Raw genomic sequence first — 23651 nt, forward strand, 5'->3', positions numbered from 1 at the left:
AAAGGCGGCAATACGTGTTATTAAGAAAAGACGTATGTAAACTTTTGATCAGGGTCATTTGGGTAGTTTGTGTTGTCATTATGATTTAAAAAGAGTAAACGTGGTTGTTTGGCAATAAATGGCTTCACCCAACCACTAACCGTGAGAAAAAAGTTTTTGTGTTGTCATTCATATTCTCTGAAAAATGGCCCCCAAAAAAATTCCGCCAGGGTATGTAAACTTTTGAGCTCAACTGTATTTGATCCAGATTACTTTAATCCTGCTGAAAGCAGCAAAGATCTAAGTTCTGAAAAAAGGTCAAAGGCACGAGCATCATTGCAGGCTCAAAGCAAGAATGATGGACAAACTGAAATGAGAACACAACCTCCTGAGTGAGGTTGAATGTTCAGTGATCAGGATGTAAAAATCAGGGTTCAGGATCAAAGGCAGGCAATCAAAGATGATGGATCAGGTTCAGCGGACAGGATCACCACCATCATCCTGATTCTTTTGATTACATGATCAAAGCAAGACAAGTAAACAAAGCAAATGTAACCTCGGTGAGGATCAAAGATATGCCTTCAGAATTAAAGATCAGCAATCAGTGTTCTGTGATCAGGATAAAACGTGAGGATCGGCAGTAAGTGTCGAGGGTTTTATTTAAAATTAAATTGGAGCTTTGGCACAGGTGTTCGTTTTCTGGGTACCCTTCTGGTTTAACAATGAATTACTGGTTATTGCAGATGGTTTTGCATGTACTGTATTTGCAAAAAGTAGTGTCCAGAAGAAAAGAGCCAAACAAAATATTATATTATTATTATATTTATTTAATTAGGTTTTGGTCCCATTCAGAAGTTAGTCATATTGCTCGAGGTCCACTGTGCAACTTGCTGTAATTCACATTTTTCCCAGTAGGTCCGACCTTAGAAATGAGAAGCAGGAAGATGTTACCATCTTGCTCTGTCACATTTATAATCAAGTACACTTCAACTTCAAAAAGTGTGTCCAAATGTTTGACCGGTGGTGTGTATTTTTGCGTTTCCATTTGGCTAACATATCCCCCTGATTTAAATCTACAGTGAACAAAAATATAAATGCAACACTTTTGTTTTTGCTCGCATTTTTCACAAGCTGAACTAAAAAAAATCTAAAACATTTTCTACATACACAAATGACATATTCCTCTCAAATATTGTTCACAAATCTGTCTAAATCTATGTTAGTGAGCAATTCTCCTTTGCTGAGATAATCCATCCCACCTCACAGGTCTGGCATATCAAGATGCTGATCAGACAGCATGATTATTGCACAGGTGTGCCTTAGGCTGGCTACAATAAAAGGCCACTCTAAAATGCTGAGTTTTATCACACGGTGCAATGCCACATATGTTGCAGATTTTGAGGGAGCGTGCAGTTGGCATGCTGACTGCAGGAATGTCCAGCAGAGCTGTTGCCCGTCAACTGAAAGTTCATTTGTCTACCATAAGCCATCTCCAAAGGCGTTTCAAAGAATTTGGCAGTATATCCATCCGGCCTCACAACTGCAGACCACGTGTAACCACACCAACCCAGAACCTCCACATGCAGCATGTTCATCTCCAAGATCGTCTGAGACCAGCCACCAGCCAATCGGTTTTCAGAACCAAAGAATTTCTGCACAAACTGTCAGAAACCATCTCAGGGAAGCTCATCTGCATGGTCGTCATCCTGATCGGGGTCTCGACCTGACTGCAGTTCATCATTGTAACCGACTTGAGTGGGCAAATGCTCACATTTGATGGTGTCTAGCACATTGGAGAGGTGTTCTCTTCACGGATGAATCCCGGTTCACACTGTCCAGAGCAGATGGCAGACAGCGTGTGTGGCGTCGTGTGGGTGAGCGGTTTTCTGATGTCAATGTTGTGGATCGAGTGGCCCATGATGGCGGTGGGGTTATGGGATGGGCAGGTGTCTGTTATGGACGAAGAACACAGGTGCATTTTATTGATGGCATTTTGAATGCACAGAGATACCGTGATGAGATCCTGAGACCCATTGTTGTGCCATATATCCAAGAACATCACCTCATGTTGCAGCATGATAATGCACGACCCCATGTTGCAAGGATCTGTATACACTTCCTGGAAACTCAAAACATCCCAATTCTTCATTGGCCACCAAACTCACTGGACATATCACCCATTGAGCATGTTTGGGAGGCTCTGGATTGGCGTGTACGACAGTTTGTTCCAGTTCTTGCCAATATCCAGCAATTTCGCACAGCTGCTGACTGTTTTCTGACCCCCCCCCCCCCCCCCCCCAATAAAGCAAAACTGCACATTTCAGAGTGGCCTGTTATTGTGGCCAGCCTAAGGCACATCTGTGCAATAATCATGCTGTCCAGTCAGCATCTTGATATGTCACACCTGTGCGGTGGGATGGACAGTCATTCTCATGACAGCGATAACGAATACAAACAACCTGAAATGTCATTTTGTCCTCACTAGTTACTTTTTAAATCAGGCTTTGTCAATGCCATTATCCTCTTTTATCCCCCCCCCAAGCATTTTCTGCTTCTGTGTTCATTTTCCACCGAATTGCAATTTTCTACTCGATGTTCTCTCCTGCATGATAATTGACTCTCATTTGTGTGCCTTTTCATTTGCATGCGCTTCAGGGGATCTGTCAATTGCTAGTTTTCAGAGTAAGTTATTTATCACCACTTTCAATTTTCTTTGTCTGTCATTGTCTTTTATGTTTATGCTTTTTTGCCCCTCTTTAATGGGTCTGTTGGGAAATACTTTAGTCTTTGGCATTTATTACACAGATGTACTCAAAGCTCCTCATTCTCAATAAGTGATGAGCACTTGTTTATGGGTACACATATCAGTGACTGAACAGAAAGGCGTTAAATCTTAAGAATGGATGTTTGAATAAAATTATATGTATGTACGTTATGTTGGGGTATTTTCAATTTTTTGGAGCAGTTTATGTCCATATATAGTACAGTGTCTTGAAATTCTGTAGACGATTTGTTTCGTGATAAAGTACACTTATGCAATATGAATGTCTGTCTGGCAAAGCCCTGTACTTAGTTATATTGATGCAAAAATTGGGAGGTCACTGTGAGCTGTACATAGTCATATTCAATGAATTGCAACTTCAGGAAAAAAATACCTCATCATTCAGCTCTCTCAAGCACAAATTTAATCTTCTTATAATAATACAGGTAAACCCCATTAACTCAAGCAAGTTGGGGTCTATAAAATTGGACCGCGGGTTAATAAGGTTGACCAGAAAAAAACTTGAAATCAGCCATATTACAATAGTTTTGACCTCTGAAGCGTGATTCCTTCCTGGATGGTGCCAATTTCTTCATCTGGAGTGGGTTCGGGTTCTTTTCTCCTCCGGCTGCTGCATGTCAACGATGAGGGCTTTGTTAGTGCAGACGATACTGGGTGATCATTCCTTTGTCTGGAGTAGGCTCTGAATCTTTTTTTTTTTTCCTCCTCCATCTGCTGCATGACAACGATGAGGGCTTTGTCAGTGCAGAGGATTCTGGATGATTCAAAACAACCGGTAGTAAGGATCTAAAGCGTCACATCCAAAAATGTTGAATTGTCCACATTCTTCCGCAGAGAGTCATCTGCCCTCATCGCTGACATGCTGCAGCTAGAGAAGGGAGAAGAAATCATCGTTCACACTGAGGATCCCAAAAACGGCCATATCAAAAATGAGTTTTATACAGCAGTCTAAATTTTCGGGGTCCACAAATCGACCGCAAGTAAAGCCAAAATGCAACTTAAGCCCTGGTTACACCAAATAATGAACGATGAATAATGGCCACGTAGCATGTCAGTCCAGTTATTCAAGAATCGTGGGAGAATATTGACTCTTAGAGGCAGAATATTCGGCTAACGAAGCTCATCTCTGAACGTAACGCTAATTTCAAGAAGTTTGAAATTTAGCAGTGACAGCATGGGGCAGTTTGTGTATGAGGTACTACTAGGATTTTAGAGGCATGTTTGTGGTGAGGATGAGGCTGTTAAAAGCCCGTTATCCGAGCACCTGGCGGCTACGAGGACAGGACAGGCTATTTTGGGGCGGGCTATTTTGGCTCTGCCCTCTCGCACACTTCCTTGTGACAATTCCACCTGCTTTGTGTGCTGGACGCTGTATATAAAATTATTATTTTGTAGCGGATTAATCATTTTCTGTTAGAGTTTGGCTGTTGAAAACACTTCTAATCGCTTCTGGAATCACAGAGGACCATGAGGTGGAGAACGTATTTGGAACAGCCTAAAAGGTAACTATTTGTAATGTTTATATTGTAATAGCTTGGTAAAACAGTTGTATGTTTATTGCTTCTTTATAAGCAGCTGTAAAAGTGTGTTTGTACACTCAGCAAAAATATAAACACTTTTGGTTTTGCTCCCATTTTGTATGAGATGAACTCAAAGATCTAAAACTTTTTCCACATACACAATATCACCATTTCCCTCAAATATTGTTCACAAACCAGTCTAAATCTGTGATAGTGAGCACTTCTCCTTTGCTGAGATAATCCATCCCACCTCACAGGTGTGCCATACCATGATGCTGATTAGACACCATGATTAGTGCACAGGTGTGCCTTAGACTGTCCACAATAAAAGGCCACTCTGAAAGGTGCAGTTTTGTTTTATTGGGCGGGGATAACAGTATCTGGTGTGACCACCATTTGCCTCATGCAGTGCAACACATCTCCTTCGCATAGAGTTGATCAGGTTGTCAATTGTGGCCTGTGGAATGTTGGTCCACTCCTCTTCAATGGCTGTGTGAAGTTGCTGGATATTGGCAGGAACTGGTACACGCTGTCGTATACGCCGGTCTAGAGCATCCCAGACATGCTCAATGGGTGACATGTCCGGTGAGTATGCCGGCCATGCAAGAACTGGGACATTTTCAGCTTCCAAGAATTGTGTACAGATCCTTGCAACATGGGGCCATGCATTATCTTGCTGCAACATGAGGTGATGTTCTTGGATGTATGGCACAACAATGGGCCTCAGGATCTCGTCACTCTGTGCATTCAAAATGCCATCAATAAAATGCACCTGTGTTCTTCGTCCATAACAGATGCCTGCCCATACCATAACCCCAACGCCACCATGGGCCACTCGATCCACAACATTGACATCAGAAAACCGCTCACCCACACGACGCCACACATGCTGTCTGCCATGTGCCCTGGACAGTGTGAACTGGGATTCATCCGTGAAGAGAACACCTCTCCAACGTGCCAAACTCCAGCGAATGTGAGCATTTGCCCACTCAAGTCGGTTACGACGATGAACTGGAGTCAGGTCGAGACCCCGATGAGGACGACGAGCATGCAGATGAGCTTCCCTGAGACGGTTTCTGACAGTTTGTGCAGAAATTCTTTGGTTATGCAAACCGATTGTTTCAGCAGCTGTCCAAGTGGCTGGTCTCAGACGATCTTGGAGGTGAACATGCTGGATGTGGAGGTCCTGGGCTGGTGTGGTTACACGTGGTCTGCGGTTGTGAGGCTGGTTGGACGTACTGCCAAATTCTCTGAAACGCCTTTGGAGACGGCTTATGGTAGAGAAATGAACATTCAATACACGAGCAACAGCTCTGGTTGACATTCCTGCTGTCAGCATGCCAATTGCACGCTCCCTCAAATCTTGCGACATCTGTGGCATTGTGCTGTGTGATAAAACTGCACCTTTCAGAGTGGCCTTTTATTGTGGACAGTCTAAGGCACACCTGTGCACTAATCATGGTTTCTAATCGGCATCTTGATATGGCACACCTGTGAGGTGGGATGGATTATCTCAGCAAAGGAGAAGTGCTCACTATCACAGATTTAGACTGGTTTGTGAACAATATTTGAGGGAAATGGTGATATTGTGTATGTGGATAAAGTTTTAGATCTTTGAGTTCATCTTATACAAAATGGGAGCAAAACCAAAAGTGTTGCGTTTATATTTTTGTTGAGTGTAATAGATTTAACATCTTCTTATAATGGATCAGATGAGCTCCACTGTCTGCGCACTGATGCAATGACTTGCACTCAAGACGAGCATTTGCGTAGAATGCGAGCACGCAAAAGAGCAATTTTGCAGACAATAACAGACAAACACAAAGTTATAAGTTGGATCACTGGTGTCCAAATGAAGACCAGCATTTACGCAAAACAAGAGAGTGAGCAAAAGAGCTATTTTGTCGACAGTAACGTATGAACACAAAGTTAAAAGTTGGATCACCTGTGCCAAAAAGACTGTAAAGTCGTGAAAAAAATAAAGCCAGTGAGAAGAAGCGCAGAGGTGACTGTCCAGTTTTTTTTTGGTGGGGGGGGAGTCCGCACAGGTGTGGGTGTATATAATTAAGCGACCAGCTCATTGTGGTGTCTTTTTTTTTTTTTGGTCACAGAGAAACCTCTCCACAGTAGTTCTTTTTTCCTTCATCATTTTTTTTCCAACCTTGCACTGTGTGTACATGCAGAACTGCTACATTTAATGACTCTGGAACACAGGTGAAAAAACCAAAGTGTTAAATATAATAAACATTGAACTACAATTAAATAAAATTCTGCATCTATAAAACAGTTAAACTGAAAGTCATGTGCAAATAAGACATGCAGGCACTGGACATAACTAACATAAAGTAAAAGCTATAAAAATAATAAGTATCTGCAAATAAATTTGTTTTAAGATTAGCCTTAACAGTTTAACTGAAGTGGACTTTAAAGTCGTGACAGCTAAACCTTTCCACAAAGGTGTAGCACAATAGAAGGGTGCTGATAACGTCTTGCCCCTGTGGACATGGGTCAAGTCCAAAATCTGCAACTGCAGGGCACAAGAAGGCACATAAAGCTTAGGTTCAGCAAGGCAGGTCTGTGCATGGCCGTGTGTACCTTTTACCTCATTGTTTGCAGATTGTGAATTTATGTTCAGATATATTAAGATTATTTGGTACAAATAATATTTAGTTAGATGCCACTGCTATAGTTTTTCATTTGTATTTGTTTCGCATTTCAATTTGAATGTTGATCCTTTTAATCTAACCTGATTTGAAACAACACTGCATCCTTACACACTTAAAATTACTAAAGTGATTGGCATATGGTGGAGACCATTATCATGAAACTACATTTCTGAATGGAACAACCTTAAGAACCTGAAAATGTTGATAGGACTTTGAAGTGACCAAATATGAAGGCCAATCCAGTATGTTACATCTAAATATTAATGGATTGAATTGTATCACTAGTGTTAATATGGAAGATTGTACCTCTTTAAGTGAACCTTTTAAAAAGACATGAACTTGGACAGTAAATGGAGTAAAATGACCCTTGATAAATCTACGGCGAACCTGACTGTTAACCATAGATTTAAGTCTTCCTTTTGTACATTTTACAGGTATTTGGCAGCAGAGGCACACAAATATGAGATGTGGCATTAATAATGTAGTTTGCATAGTTTAGTTTGACAAAGAACGGGGTAATAATTTCATGCACTTCTTTATTTATATGGACCAAAATCACAGCCGGTATCTGCAGGTTTTATTATCTACAGCACGTGGCACACTGTGTCCTTGGACACTTGCACTGCTAGAGAACTAGGAATAGTCATGCAATAGCACAAAAGTTACAGAGAAACAATGCTAATACAAGTTTAAAATATGATTTGGTGTAAAAATGACATGCATTATTTGCTGTCTTAATTTCTGTTTGCATCTTTGGGATAGTGAACATTTTCTCGTTGCTCTCAAAGTTCGAAACAGATTTTTTTTTTTTAATTATGCGCATCTCGAGTGTAGGCAGTGGGTAGAAGGGATGAAACATGAAGTCAGAAGGGAGTGATATTATTAGAGCTAATGAATACTTCACTCCACAGTGTTCCCATCACATTTTTCAGATGCAACAGCAATAATCTTTCCTTCATTTCACTGCTTCTCCTCATCTTCCCCTTGTGTGACCCTTCCTTTCCTTTTCCCCTTCTTTTCATGCTTTCTTTGTAATTTTATACAGTTAACCCTTTTTCTGTTGTTTTGGGATAACATGATTATTTGTGTTGCCAGGTCTCGTTGCTTTGTTACCCTTACCCTGCCTGCAGGAGTAAAAAGGGTGTTGTATTTTCATTTGGCTGGCTCACTGTGATTCGTCCTTGTTGAAATTTATAATGAATTTCTTTACTGTTGGGAGATGAGTATTTTCAACAGTTCAGCCTGTGTCACTTCTAGTGTCTGAATTACATGAATTTTTATACACAGACTTGGATGTCAGTAGGACTGTTCAGTCCAGATATCGGTCTTGTTTGCCCGCAAACCCAGCTTCTAATTTTTCATAGGAATTCTTTGCCATTGGGCCATTGGGTCATGTTATTCATTTTTTAGTGTCCTAGATTGCCTAATAACAAGAAATCGTGAAGAGTTTCTACATTTTATGTGTGCTATATTTGTTCCCTTAGAAAAACTGAGTCACTGTCTCCTTACCAAAAAGTAGTGTATGCAAGTATGTTTCAAGTATACTTCTAGTTTACTTTTTATATACTTATCAGTACTATTTTTTGGTAAGGGTCATTCATTTATTACAACCTTTTTGCACTTCCTGTTGCTTCCTGACATTTAGTAGAGGCAGCTGGGCTTCTTGTTTTTCTGGGAAATGTTTCGTCACCCATCCGTCTTCATCAGTCTCCCCATTTCGACATTAGTGAGGAGGTTTGTGATGCTTTAACGTGCACCCTGCATCCAGAAAGTATTCACAGCGCTTCACTTATTTTCCACATTTTGTTGTGTTATAACTTTGTTCAAGAATGGACCAGATTAATTTCTTCTCCCTCAAAATTCTGCTCACAACACCCCATAATGACAACATGAATTTTTTGGGGGAAATTATTGCAAATTTATAAAAAAAACAAAAAAAAAAACAACCTAAGAAATCGCATAAACGTAAGTATTCACACCCTTTGTTCAATACTTTGTTGATGCACCTTTGGCAGCAATTACAGCCTCAAGTCTTCTTGAATATGATGCCACAAGGTTGGCGCACCTATCTTTGGGCAGTGTTGCCCATTTCTCTTGCAGCACGTCTCAAGCTCCATCAGGTTGGATGCAGCGCGTCGATGCACAGCCATTTTCAGATCTCTCCAGAGATGTTCAATCAGATTCAGGTCTGGGCTCTGGATGGGCCACTCAAGGACATTCACAGAGTTGTCCTGAAGCCACTCCTTTAATATTTTGGCTGTGTGCTTAGAGTCATTGTCCTGCTGAAAGATGAACCATTGGCAGCTCTTGTTCTATTTATTTTAGAAGTGCTTTTGTTTCTGAGACATATCCTGGCTTTACTGTATAGAACTGGCTCATGTGGCAATGTGACAGAAACATTCACTCTACTGTGTCCTTTGTCTGTTAATACACATGTTTTCCCTTGTCTGATTGGTTTAGAACCATGTCCATCATTGCTGCTGCAGAGACACATGGCAGAGCTGCTGACTATGGACAAAGACATGGCAGCTTCTTTCCTCAACAGCGTCCTAAACCAGCTCAACTGGGCCTTCTCTGAGTTTATTGGCATGATCCAAGAGGTGAGACAGTATTTCCCATTGCATGTGCAAAATGGTGGGAATGGGCCAGATGGTAGGGCGAAGGGATTTGGCTGTAGCGTGTTTTGTATGAAACCTGTTGTAAGTTCCATCAGTCCTACAGTGGCATTACCTTCAAGTCCAGTGAAAAAGCAGGATGCAGCCAACATTTCAGAATACTGAATAAATAATTTCTTTATATTGTAATGACCTTATTTAGGCCTAAGATTAATCCTGATTGTTACATGACAAACCAACGAGCTTGGCAGCACCTAATATTCTAATTGCTCATTTTCCTTTGAGATTTTCACCACAACTGTTTATCATTTCCACAGTGATATATGCGCCACAGCATTTTACTGTAGTACCAGAAACGTTACGAGCCCTGCTTTGTACCTGAATTTTGCATTGCATTTCCACTTTTCCTCTCCTTTTCAATCCACTGTGAATCCACTTTTCAATCCAGGTATCAATGTGATAATTTTTTTTTTTTTGGTATTTGATTGTTGGAGAGAGTGAGTCAGTGCCTTTAAAGGAGAATTAAGTAACATTTTTACCTTAATTTTACAGTTTGGGAGCAATTGTAATGGTTAAATGATTTGTTTTGGGGAGAATGGGGGGCTCTCTTTCCCCCACCAGGGGTCTCATAGCAGAAAACCAGCCTTGCAACTTCAGAGAAACCAACCCAGAATTGTGTGTACGAGAGTCTCTGGTTTTGTCAGAAACACAAACAGCACATACATACACCCTTGTCGAGGCACCAGCGAGCTAGCGGCTATAAGAACAATCCAACGAAGGCTTTATTTCTTACATGTTCACAATCACAATAGAGCCAGCAAAAAAAATCCCCCAAAAAACAAAACAAAAAGTGGAAGTGAGAAAGAGAAAAACAGTGTGACAGAGGGAGGGGTCACAGACAGGTCAACCTCGGTTGGAATGTCTTTGAATAGCAGAGCTGAAAGATAAAGAAGTGTGAAAAACAGATGCAGACCTGTGTTCCTCCTGCTTGGGGAAGCTTTGGAGTGGAGTTCATCATGAAAGCATAATGTTATATTTCCTCACTGATCGTGTTCAGAGAGAGAGAGATTGTGCACACAGAGAGATTGAGGATGGGCAGAGTGAGTAAGAGAGAGAGATTACATATGTGAGACAGGCAGAGAGATGGAAAGATTATGTTAAAAACAATTACACATGGAGAGCGGAGGACGAGGGCAGACAGTTTTGTGACATAGGTACTCCTGAGCTGTAGGGAGTGCTCTTTAGAGAAGAATGCAACCAACAAAACTGACAAAAGAGCAAAAAAGTCCCCAAACGTACGTAGTTCTGACTGAATAATTGTCATAAATGAGGTATGTCTGTTGTGGAACATTGGGTTGTATTTAGGAGATACCTCAAGAACCAGTGCCTTTGAGAGTTTAAGAGCAAGAACAAATCTAAACAAGCCAAGTCACCTAGAGCAGAGTCTTTGATCTCCACAAGTCAGGTTCCTTCTTAGAAGACATCCATCCATCCATTTTCTTCCGCTTTATCCGGAGTCGGGTCGTGGGGGCAGCAGCTCAAGCAAAGCCGCCCAGACCTCCTGATCCACACACACCTCCTCCAGCTCCTCCGGGGGAACCCCAAGGCGTTCCCAAGCCAGCCGAGAGATGTAGTCCCTCCAGCGTGTCCTGGGTCTTCCCCGGGGCCTCCTCCAAGTGGGACGTGCCCGGAACACCTCTCCAGCGAGGCATCCAGGGGGCATCCGGAAAAGATGCGCGAGCCACCTCAACTAACTCCTTTCGACGTGGAAGAACAGCGGCTCGACTCCGAGCTCCTCCCGAGTGACCGAGCTCCTCACCCTATCTCTAAGGGAGCACCCGGCCACCCTGCGGAGGAAACTCATCTCGGCCGCTTGCACTCGCGATCTCGTTCTTTCGGTCATGAGCCAAATCTCATGACCATAGGTGAGGATCGGAACGTAGATCGAGCAGTAAATCGAGAGCTTTGCCCCCCTACTCAGCTCTCTCTTCACCACGACGGTCCGATACAGCGACCGCATCACTGCAGATGCTGCACCGATCCGTCTATCGATCTCACGCTTCATCTGTCCCTCACTCGTGAACAAGACCCCGAGATACTTAAACTCCTCCATTTGAGGCAAGGACACTCCACTGACCTGAAGAGGGCAAAGCACCTTTTTCCGGTCGAGAACCATGGCCTCGGATTTGGAGGTGCTGATTTTCATCCCGGACGCTTCACACTTGGCTGCAAACCGCCCCAGTGCACACTGAAGGTCCTGATTTGACGAAGCCAACAGAACCACATCGTCCGCAAACAGCAGAGACGAGATTCTGTGGTTCCCAAACCAGACCCCCTCTACACCCTGGCTGCGCCTAGAAATTCTGTCCATAAAAATAATGAACAGAACCGGTGACAAAGGGCAGCCCTGGCGGAGGCCAACGTGCACTGGAAACAGGTTTGACTCACTACCGGCAATGCAAACCAAGCTCCTGCTGCGGTCGTACAGGGACCGGATAGCCCTTAGCAAAGGATCCTGGACCCCGTACTCCCGGAGCACTCCCCACAGGGTGCCCCGAGGGACACGGTCGAATGCCTTCTCCAGATCCACAAAACACATGTGGACTGGTTGGGCAAACTCCCATGAACCCGCGAGCACCTGATGGAGCGTGTAGAGCTGGTCCAGTGTGCCGCGACCAGGATGAAAACCACACTGCTCCTCCTGAATCCGAGGTTCGACCATCGGTCGAATTCTCCTCTCCAGTACTCTGGAATAGACCTTACCGGGGAGGCTGAGGAGTGTGATCCCCCTATAGTTGTAACACACCCTCCGGTCCCCCTTTTTAAACAGAGGGCCCACCACCCCGGTCTGCCAATCCAGAGGCACTGTCCCCGATCGCCACGCAATGTTGCAGAGGCGTGTCAGCCAAGACAGCCCCACAACATCCAGAGATTTAAGGTACTCAGGACGAATTTCATCCGCCCCAGGAGCCTTGCCACCGAGGAGCTTTCTAACCACCTCGGTGACTTCGGCCTGGGTAATGGATGAGTCCGCTTCCGAGTCCCCAGTCTCTGCTTCCTCTTCGGAAGACGTGACGATGGTATTGAGGAGATCCTCGAAGTACTCCTTCCACCGCCCAACAACATCCCCTCTCATAATTCATGACTCCACAAGCAATTGGGTTGGGTGGGGGGGCGCATATGTCTTTTGTTATTTACAATATGTCATCTTCAAATCCCTTATTTGTTAATTGACATGAAAAGTACAGTATGTGCCACACTTTCCAGACTTGTGTGGCAATATTGGCACTGCATCTTAATGTGGCTGGATGGCATCTCAAGAGTCTGCTGGATTTGTTGGTAGTCAGGTTGACTGCAGTGACAAACTAATTTTCCTCCTAAGTATTTCCGCTTGGCTCCATATGCTGAACTCAATAACAAATATTCAATAAGACAGATCCACAGAGCTGCTGCTGCTCTCACCCAGTCTCTGCTTCCTCTTCGGAAGACGTGACGATGGTATTGAGGAGATCCTCAAAGTACTCCTTCCACCGTCCGACAACATCCCCTCTCATAATTCTTGACTCCACAAGCAATTGGGTTGGGTGGGGGGGGCGCATATGTCTTTTGTTATTTACAATATGTCATCTTCAAATCCCTTATTTGTTAATTGACATGAAAAATACAGTATGTGCCACACTTTCCAGACTTGTGTGGCAATATTGGCACTGCATCTTAATGTGGCTGGATGGCATCTCAAGAGTCTGCTGGATTTGTTGGTAGTCAGGTTGACTGCAGTGACAAACTAATTTTCCTCCTAAGTATTTCCACTTGGCTCCATATGCTGAACTCAATAACAAATATTCAATAAGACAGATCCACAGAGCTGCTGCTGCTCTCACCCGGATAAGTAGGAGAATTGGTTAACCAGCTCAAACTTGAATTGCCACAATAAAAACAATGCAGAACACACAGGCTGTCAAGTTAGCATTATTTTTATGGCCAAAAAATAATAATAATGCTTCCACTTGGCTTTGTGCAGCTCATATCACCAACTGTTCGTAGATACTGTACTTATAAAGGGGAAATGAAATATCTTAATTTTTTTTTGGGGGGGGGGGGGTAGCTGTTGCATAAACATAGCATATATGATATAATCCAGTTGCATATGCTGGATATTATTCATCATTCTTTCTGTATTTTGCAAATAGAGCATATGAATCACCTATTCTAGATGGGCAGAGGTGGCCTTGATGGCCACCAGCCCAAGTCTATGGAAATGAAAGAAACTGCCAGACATGCAACTTCAAATCCAGACAGATGTCAAGATGCTCCTAAATTAATTGCTTTGAAGGGTCACAAATGACTCTAGATGGTGCACCATTGGCTCAAAGTAAATGTTGTTGTTTTGAAAATTACAGACATATAATTACATTACAGATAAATGTATATTTTCCAGAAAATTAACATGCAACATTGAAGACAAAATACATTATTGTTTAATCATCTTAACAGTACTAATTTAATTTAATTAATTTGCAGAGAAGTTGTCAACTGTCATGGCAGACCAAAACAACGGGAGTGGGGATGAAATGTTGCCCCCAGGAAGAATTTATATTAATTCAGTTTGTGAAAAGCTACATTGCCGTATAGATCAAGATGGCTGGTGGTTAGAATGACATAGTGCAAGAATAGAAAGAGGACATATTCTGGAGTATCTATTTGTGCTTCACTGACGGTGAGAGAAATATGGGACTGATTTTTGCTGACTTTTCCAGATGGCTGCAGTTGTTGGGTAGATGCATAAAATAATAAAGCAGCCGACAAACCTGTTCATTTGCCTGTATTTGGGTGTGTTTAGTTGTTGCACAATGCATAATATCCAGCAATATTGAAAGTTGATACTTTCAAGGCACACAATGCATCAATTTAGAAGAGGGTCAAACCAAAGGGGCTGGGGATGAAATGTTGCCTGTAGGCTCCATTTTGGACAACCTGGGTAGAGAGAGAGATGTGTTATTTCGGTTTTAGAATGTAGCCTTATTGAGAAGGTAAAGCCCCTGTTGCACAAAAGGCATACGTATGGCGTTTAGAGGCGCATGTTGCACTCGCCAGCAAACTCACCACGAGTATCTACAATCCTGTCACATGACGCATGGTTACTGGTGTCGCCGACAGAACGGTCCACCCCCGCCGCATCATTTTGGAGGGCCAGCAGTGATTCACCGATTGTCGCCTCGTTTCTGTCATGGTTTGACCCCGGCCTGGCTCCGGTTTTGATTTTGTCCTCTCTTTGATCCACTGTCTGGCCCGATCAGCTGTTTTAATTTAGCCGTGTATTTATTGTCATTCCTGTTATGTTCCTGCCTTTTATTTATTTTCTTCTTGTTCTGCCTTTTTTCCACGGTAGTCACTGATTGTATTATTTGTTTGTTATGCTTTAGTCTTGTCTTTTCTGTGTAGTATACTTTTGTCTCTGGTTTAGTTTTCAGTTTATCATTTATTTTCTGTTCAGTCATTTTTGGCATTGTCTGTTATTCTGTAGTCTCGGGGTTTGTTTTCTATTTAGTGTATAGATTTTTTGCCATTTTGTTACAATTAGTTTTTATACTTTAGCCAAGGTCAGTTCCATCCTAGTTTAGTCTCAGCCTTTTATTTCCTGGCTGGTCTGTTCACTGTAACATTTATTGGTCTTTGGTCATTTCTTTCCATTGGCATTTTTTGTTGTTCTCTGTAGGTTTTCTCTCACAGTTTTCCTTTGTGTCTGTCTCACGGCACTGGTCTCTGTATTTTGTCTTTTCTCTTTTTCTTTCATTTTCAGGATTATATTCTCTCTTGGTTTTTGCCGTTCAGTCTTTTTGCACCTGAACCTTGCTGTTTCTTCTGTTTGCCACGCCCCCTTCCTGATTCATCTCACACACCTGTTCTCATTTTCCTCATTTCCGCGCATTTTTTAAGCCTTCTGTTTTCACTCAAGCCTTGCTAGTTCATTGATTTTCACAGTCCTTCTACCAGCCTTTTCATAGTTCTGCCTCGTCTTGCTGTGTACTGACCCTGTTCCATTTTTGAAGACCTCGCCTTGCTACTGCCCATGTACTTTGTCTGTTGCGTATAAGATCTGTGCTTGCCTTTTTGATGGCATTTCTGCCTGCCTGTTACCTGTACCTCCGCATCATTGATTGTCAAACTGTACGGAATCCCAGCCCGTTTTACAGAAGCCTTTCTACGTCAACACCACAGTCTGTGTGAGTTTTTGTATTTGGGTTCCACAACCTTCTGTGCCACATCACCTCAAGCCCTTGTAGGATTCTGCTTAAAGCGGCCCTGTTTCTGCTTAAAACTGACTTTAGAATGATTTAAGAGGTTTTACTTTGTCATCTCATGATTAATAATCACATTATTCCCTTTGATCGGTTTGGGTGTACAGAGTCAGACTCAGAGAGTCAGACTCAGATGTGCTGCTGTTGCGCTCTGATCACCCCCCTGTCTTTTATTATGAAATAATGCTGAATTTTTGTGGAAATTATTGTTGTACAAAAGCTTCAGATATCTGACTGGAGTGCAGTTTTAAGCAGAAACCAGGCCATAATCGGTGAATTGCTGCTGATGCTCCGAAATGACGCATGCAGAGTGAAGGCAGGTGGGACCATTAGGTCAGTGACACCGGCAATCGCCAGAATATAGCAAATGTCTTGGTCATATTCACTCATCGTGCAGTCTCCCCTTACACACCACTAACTCACCATGCACACGCCATCTATGTAACAGAGTGGAAAGCTGTTCAGACACTCCAAATCCATGATGGTGGAAGAAAACAGAGACAAAGTTGATAAAGCACTGGCCAGGAAGCGGCACTCCATTAAACACCACGGAACGCAATGCACACACCGCGGTTACATGCCACGCACATGCCAGCAATTGCCAGTATTAGCAGCAAGCGCAGGCATGTACGTGGCATGTACAGCATGGCAATGGTTGCCACTAACATGACATGAACATGCCTTCTGTGTGAGAGTAGCTTAATAGTAATAGGGGAGGTGATGGTCTAGTGGTTAAGTGTTAGGCTTGATACAAGAGGATCCTTGGTTCACATCCCATCCTAGGCAAGGTGCTTAATCCCCTAGTTGCTCCTGGTGTGTAGTGAGTACCTTGTATGGCAGCACCCTCACATCGATGTGAATGTGAGGCATTATTGTAAAGCACTTTGAGCATCTGATGCAGATGGAAAAGCGCTATATAAATGCAGTCCAATTCAGTCCATTTCTGTGCAGAAAGAGTTTGTCCCTGTGGCTGACAAGTATATCTGTTTCTAATCCACCATTAGCTCAGCATCCACTAATCATCCAGCAGGTGGCAGATAAGAGTATGGGATGTTTGATAGGCAAAAGAAATTAGCTTCTTTTGTTTGCTCTGGTTCATGTTCACTAGACATAAAATGGTTTGCCTTCAATAGATGTTCTTTCAGTTTGGTAACTTTGGTGTGTTATGAAGTGAACAAACTTGTTGTGAATGCCTTGGAAAAGTGCCCACCCACACCCTCCCCCACTCCCTCTTCAGTTTTCAAGAAGTCATCTCAGGTAGAATGAGCTTGTTATATATATGTGCATATATGTGAAAAATTAAAGAGAAGAAAAGATGATTTCCATTCTGAGGATTATTATTTTTTGTTTTAGCTGCGGCCGTTTCTACCCTGAGGCACACAGACACTGTGAGCTGTGAAGTGGAGAAATGACTAGTGTCACATTACATTTTTTAACACCAAAGACCTTGAACCAATAAATGTGAAATGTTAGACAGAAACAAAAAGAATGAACCAAAGTGGTCTAAGAATTCTGGAACATCATGAAGAAACGGATAAAAGTACTGAATATATTCATCTGTGTACTTGTTGTACTTTGTCTTCTATTCCTTTGCAACCTCGACCCAATGCTGTTCTCACTTCTATTGTTGTTGTTGTTGTTGTTCTTTTTTTTAAACCAGATTCAGCAGGCTGCAGAGCGCCCAGAGAGAAATTTTGTGGACACACGTCAGTTGAAGGTATCATCCAAGCAAATGCTTAAAAAAAAAACCTATGAAAACCTGTTCAGGAGAGTGATGACATGCCAATTTATAGTCAGATCAAAGTTAAACGTTTGTGCATTAGCTACATGACAGGAAGCAGGAATAATTACAAAAAAATCTGGATATGATTTATGATACTTCTCCTGACTGGTGTCCCAATCTTGCTGTAGGTGTGTGCGACATGCTTTGACCTCTCAGTCAGTCTCTTACGTGTGCTGGAGATGACTGTCACCTTGGTGCCAGAGATCTTTCTGGATTGGAGCCGCCCCTCTGCAGAGCTCCTCCTCAGGCGATTGGCTCAGGTTTGTTCCTGTGAAACTTTTTTTAGGACATTCTGATGGGTTTGTGATCAAAATAGCAGATTTTTGGTTTTTTGACTGCTTCCTCTTCAGATCCGCCCCGGATCATGGTTGGGACCCAAATTTGTCCTGATCAAAAGAGAGGGTTTCTGTCTGCATCAAATTGAATTGTATTTAGGGTTGACTCTATACCCACTTATTCACATTAAATGTCATAAAGTGGGGTTGGAGCCTATCCCAGCACTCACTGGGCAAGAGGAGGGGTACATGCCGGGCAGGCCGCCAATCTGTCGCAGGGCTGAGTGAGAGGAAGTTTTTACTTTTGATTAGTGGTGGGCACAGCTAACCAAAACGTTAGCTTTGATAACCATTAATCCAATAACTAAACCGATAAACTGCTAAAAAAATTATCTTTATTACAGATAACCGATAACTTTTAGTACTGATTCGGACGCGGCCACATCAGATTACACTGTCGGCTTCTGATAAACCAGTTTCACTGCTGGGGCTGCTGGGTAAATTCAAAGATCACAAACACAAAAAGAATGCACGAAAAATGAATGAATAAAAAAAATAAAATTCCAAACACTGTCATCATCTTTCAAAAGCAGTAAAACACAGTATTAGAAGTCAGTTTATCTCGGTATTAGATACATCATTATTTACGAACTAAAAGCTGCTGCTTTTTTCACACACTTTGAACCCTGCGGCTTAAACAACCGAAATGCGTCTGTTAATGCATTGTTTGGCAGAGTAAAAGACACGTAGCAAATATAAATTCTTACCTGTTAGTTTCAGCGGGATTCATTAAATTCTGAAGAAAATATTCCACATAAAGCATCCTGATTATCCAAAACGGTGTGTAAATGGTGAAGAAAAGTCCCTCACAGCTGTTCAGTGAGATCTCCTCTCTCCCACCGAGTCTTGTGATTAAATTATCCCGTACCACAAAGAAATAAAATAATGTTAAAATGTTAAAAATAAAATGTCCCTTTTGGTTGTGTCGAGTGGACGGTAACAGTGTAACGTCCAAAGTGAACCTGAACTACACTGCCCACAATGCTCCGTGCATCGACCGGCCAATGACGTCTTGCGGTTGATGATGATGTCATCAGCAAGCAACAGCCAGTCTGCCATAAACCATTGATCTACACATGACAGGAATTAAAATGTTTGATTTTAGGGTTTACAAACATTTTTGACTGTTAAACTTTGCTCACTTTACCAGCAAAAAAAAAGTTAGCGGACTGAAAGTTATCCGAACTAAATTTATCGGAAGATAACTGGTCCGATGATGGTTTGAAAACTTATCTGAAAAGCTAATCCGCTAACAATAACATTAGCTTTAATAATTATCAGTTATCGGATTAGCTGAACAGTGCCCACCACTGCTTTTGATTCAGTGATGGGAGAAATACCACAATAATAATAAATATAACTCAGTGCTAAAATACCATCGGCGTATGAGCATTGTGTTCAATAACGTTGCAAGACAATGACCCTAAACACTGCTCAAAATCTACTAAGGCATCCATGCAGAAGAATAAGTAAAATGTTCTGGAATGGCCATCTCAGTCCCCAGATGTGAATATTATTGAAAATCTGTGGTGTGATTTTAAGCATTTCCATGCTTGGAAACCAACAAACCTGACTGAACTGGAGATATTTTGTAAAGAGCAATGGTCCAAAATACCTTCAAACAGAATCCAGACTCTCATTGGAAGCTATAGGAAGCATTTAGAGGCTGTTATTTCTGCAAAAAGAGGATCTGCTAAATATTGATGTATTTTTTTTCTTTTGCGAACCTAAATTTATGCACCTGCCTAATTTTGTTTAAAGAATTCAAGGAAACATGCCAAAGTGATGAGAACGCAGAGGCTGAGCCTGTAGGCAGCAGCTCATCTGTACTGTAAGTGAACCACTATGTTTGACGAAGGGAGGAGAACAGGAGAGCCCATAACCCCGGCGAGCGAAGTGGATTAGAAGTCGGCAGGAATGAAGGTGGCTGCTGTTGCTAGTGCTAACTAGGTGCTAACAGCTAGCTGAGTACACAGTGTGTTTCACGAACAGGAGGTATTTTCTGCGATTTGAGCGCAAATAATGTCCTAATACACGTCACTACATGAAAATTCAGTAAGGTATAATTTCTATTATACATTCCAAATCCAAGGTAGAACTCTACTAGTGTATACTAAGGTACTCCTTAATATTAAAAAAAAACAAACAAACTGAGAGGAACAAAGAAGAAGGGACAGAGCCACCCAGGTGCCTGGTCTTGAGAAACAGGGAGGGTAGGTTGAAAAGCTTTTTTATCCCATGGGAACTCTCCCTACTCACCCAAGCGGCTTAAGAATATGGACAGCACATATATATGTGTCATTTACACAAACAGGGCAGTAAACAACATATACAAGAAATATAACTACATAATATTATAGGAGTTAGTACCTGAAACCTAAGTGTTCCTACAGAAAAAGAAAATATACATCTACCTAGTCGGTTATGGCTCACTGGCTAAGATATAAATCTGGTTATGTTATTATACACTCAACAAAAATATAAACGCAACACTTTTGGTTTTGCTCCCATTTTGTATGAGATGAACTCAAAGATCTAAAACTTTTTCCACATACACAATATCACCATTTCCCTCAAATATTGTTCACAAACCAGTCTAAATCTGTAATAGTGAGCACTTCTCCTTTGCTGAGATAATCCATCCCACCTCACAGGTGTGCCATACCAAGATGCTGATTAGACACCATGATTAGTGCACAGGTGTGCAACACATCTTCGCATAGAGTTGATCAGGTTGTCAATTGTGGCCTGTGGAATGTTGGTCCACTCCTCTTCAATGGCTATGCAAAGTTGCTGGATATTGGCAGGAACTGGTACACGCTGTCGTATACGCCGGTCCAGAGCATCCCAAACATGCTCAATGGATGACATGTCCGGTGAGTATGCCGGCCATGCAAGAACTGGGACATTTTCAGCTTCCAAGAATTGTGTACAGATCCTTGCAACATGGGGCCGTGCATTATCCTGCTGCAACATGAGGTGATGTTCTTGGATGTATGGCACAACAGTGGGCCTCAGGATCTCGTCACGGTATCTCTGCATTCAAAATGCCATCAATAAAATGCACCTGTGTTCTTCGTCCATAACAGACGCCTGCCCATACCATAACCCCAACGCCACCATGGGCCACTCGATCCACAACATTGACATCAGAAAACCGCTCACCCACACGACGCCACACATGCTGTCTGCCATGTGCCCTGGACAGTGTGAACTGGGATTCATCCGTGAAGAGAACACCTCTCCAACGTGCCAAACTCCAGCGAATGTGAGCATTTGCCCACTCAAGTCGGTTACGACGATGAACTGGAGTCAGGTCGAGACCCCGATGAGGACGACGAGCATGCAGATGAGCTTCCCTGAGACGGTTTCTGACAGTTTGTGCAGAAATTCTTTGGTTATGCAAACCGATTGTTTCAGCAGCTGTCCAAGTGGCTGGTCTCAGACGATCTTGGAGGTGAACATGCTGGATGTGGAGGTCCTGGGCTGGTGTGGTTACACGTGGTCTGCGGTTGTGAGGCTGGTTGGACGTACTGCCAAATTCTCTGAAACGCCTTTGGAGACGGCTTATGGTAGAGAAATGAACATTCAATACACGAGCAACAGCTCTGGTTGACATTCCTGCTGTCAGCATGCCAATTGCACGCTCCCTCAAATCTTGCAACATCTGTGGCATTGTGCTGTGTGATAAAACTGCACCTTTCAGAGTGGCCTTTTATTGTGGACAGTCTAAGGCACACCTGTGCACTAATCATGGTTTCTAATCGGCATCTTGATATGGCACACCTGTGAGGTGGGATGGATTATCTCAGCAAAGGAGAAGTGCTCACTATCACAGATTTAGACTGGTTTGTGAACAATATTTGAGGGAAATGGTGATATTGTGTATGTGGATAAAGTTTTAGATCTTTGAGTTCATCTTATACAAAATGGGAGCAAAACCAAAAGTGTTGCGTTTATATTTTTGTTGAGTGTAATAGATTTAACATCTTCTTATAATGGATCAGATGAGCTCCACTGTCTGCACACTGATGCAATGACTCGCACTCAAGACGAGCATTTGTGTAGAATGCGAGCACGCAAAAGAGCAATTTTATTGTGGGCAGTCTAAGGCACACCTGTGCACTAATCAGCATCTTGATATGGCACACCTGTGAGGTGGGATGGATTATCTCAGCAAAGAAGTGCTCACTATCACAGATTTAGACTGGTTTGTGAACAATATTTGAGGGAAATGGTGATATTGTGTATGTAGAAAAAGTTTTAGATCTTTGAGTTCATCTCATACAAAATGGGAGCAAAACCAAAAGTGTTGCATTTATATTTTTGTTGAGTGTAGAAACAAATGTTACGATATAATATAATATGTGTTAGGTTCCTATCTTAAGTTCACCCTGTTAGCTAAGTTATGGATAGTTAGTATAGAAAGACAAATTCCATACTCTACATGCTTTCTAATAGAAACCCTAAACTTATATACTATCTATTGATATGTATTAAAGAACTGTTTAAACTGAAGAACCATTAAAAATCTACATCATGTAAAAGATTTTAAATCCTGAAAGTTGGCTACCTATAGCCAGAAGAGCTACTGTAATTTAGCCTATGTGAAAATATGCCAGCAGATGATAAACGAGGAACGTGTGTGAGATGCAAGAAGGGAAATTACTGCTAATTGAATGCTGATAGGGTTTACTACTTCGAGTGCCTGCTAGCCCAGCGGGGCCAACATCAATCAATCAATCAATCAATTTTTTTATACAGCGCCAAATCACAACAAACAGTTGCCCCAAGGCGCTTTATATTGTAAGGCAAGGCCATACAATAATTATGTAAAACCCCAACGGTCAAAACGACCCCCTGTGAGCAAGCACTTGGCTACAGTGGGAAGGAAAAACTCCCTTTTAACAGGAAGAAACCTCCAGCAGAACCAGGCTCAGGGAGGGGCAGTCTTCTGCTGGGACTGGTTGGGGCTGAGGGAGAGAACCAGGAAAAAGACATGCTGTGGAGGGGAGCAGAGATCGATCACTAATGATTAAATGCAGAGTGGTGCATACAGAGCAAAAAGAGAAAGAAACAGTGCATCATGGGAACCCCCCAGCAGTCTACGTCTATAGCAGCATAACTAAGGGATGGTTCAGGGTCACCTGATCCAGCCCTAACTATAAGCTTTAGCAAAAAGGAAAGTTTTAAGCCTAATCTTAAAAGTAGAGAGGGTGTCTGTCTCCCTGATCTGAATTGGGAGCTGGTTCCACAGGAGAGGAGCCTGAAAGCTGAAGGCTCTGCCTCCCATTCTACTCTTACAAACCCTAGGAACTACAAGTAAGCCTGCAGTCTGAGAGCGAAGCGCTCTATTGGGGTGATATGGTACTACGAGGTCCCTAAGATAAGATGGGACCTGATTATTCAAAACTTATAAGTAAGAAGAAGAATTTTAAATTCTATTCTAGAATTAACAGGAAGCCAATGAAGAGAGGCCAATATGGGTGAGATATGCTCTCTCCTTCTAGTCCCTGTCAGTACTCTAGCTGCAGCATTTTGAATTAACTGAAGGCTTTTTAGGGAACTTTTAGGACAACCTGATAATAATGAATTACAATAGTCCAGCCTAGAGGAAATAAATGCATGAATTAGTTTTTCAGCATCACTCTGAGACAAGACCTTTCTGATTT

At 42.3% G+C, this 23651-nt stretch overlaps 1 protein-coding gene and 1 long non-coding RNA gene across 4 annotated transcripts in view; one reads left to right on the plus strand and one right to left on the minus strand.

Moving 5' to 3' along the window:
* Positions 1-23651, plus strand: part of LOC117506386 (E3 ubiquitin-protein ligase RNF123) — a 382695-nt gene that overhangs the window by 96962 nt on the left and 262082 nt on the right. For 2 of the 3 annotated variants that reach the window (XM_034165893.1, XM_034165894.1), the window contains exons 32-35: positions 2635-2661; positions 9408-9547; positions 17522-17578; positions 17773-17904. In XM_034165893.1, coding sequence (XP_034021784.1) covers positions 2635-2661; positions 9408-9547; positions 17522-17578; positions 17773-17904 — 356 coding nt within the window. The remainder of the gene's footprint in view (positions 1-2634; positions 2662-9407; positions 9548-17521; positions 17579-17772; positions 17905-23651) is intronic. The other variant, XM_034165895.1, reaches the window with a different exon arrangement.
* On the minus strand, positions 18908-19135 carry LOC117506387. Its single transcript, XR_004559449.1, has 2 exons — positions 19092-19135; positions 18908-19049 (listed from the first exon to the last, which is right to left on the minus strand). It is a non-coding gene; the product is annotated as an uncharacterized LOC117506387 (long non-coding RNA).

The sequence above is a fragment of the Thalassophryne amazonica genome, chromosome 3 (assembly GCF_902500255.1).
Source record: "Thalassophryne amazonica chromosome 3, fThaAma1.1, whole genome shotgun sequence".
Lineage (NCBI taxonomy): Eukaryota > Metazoa > Chordata > Actinopteri > Batrachoidiformes > Batrachoididae > Thalassophryne > Thalassophryne amazonica.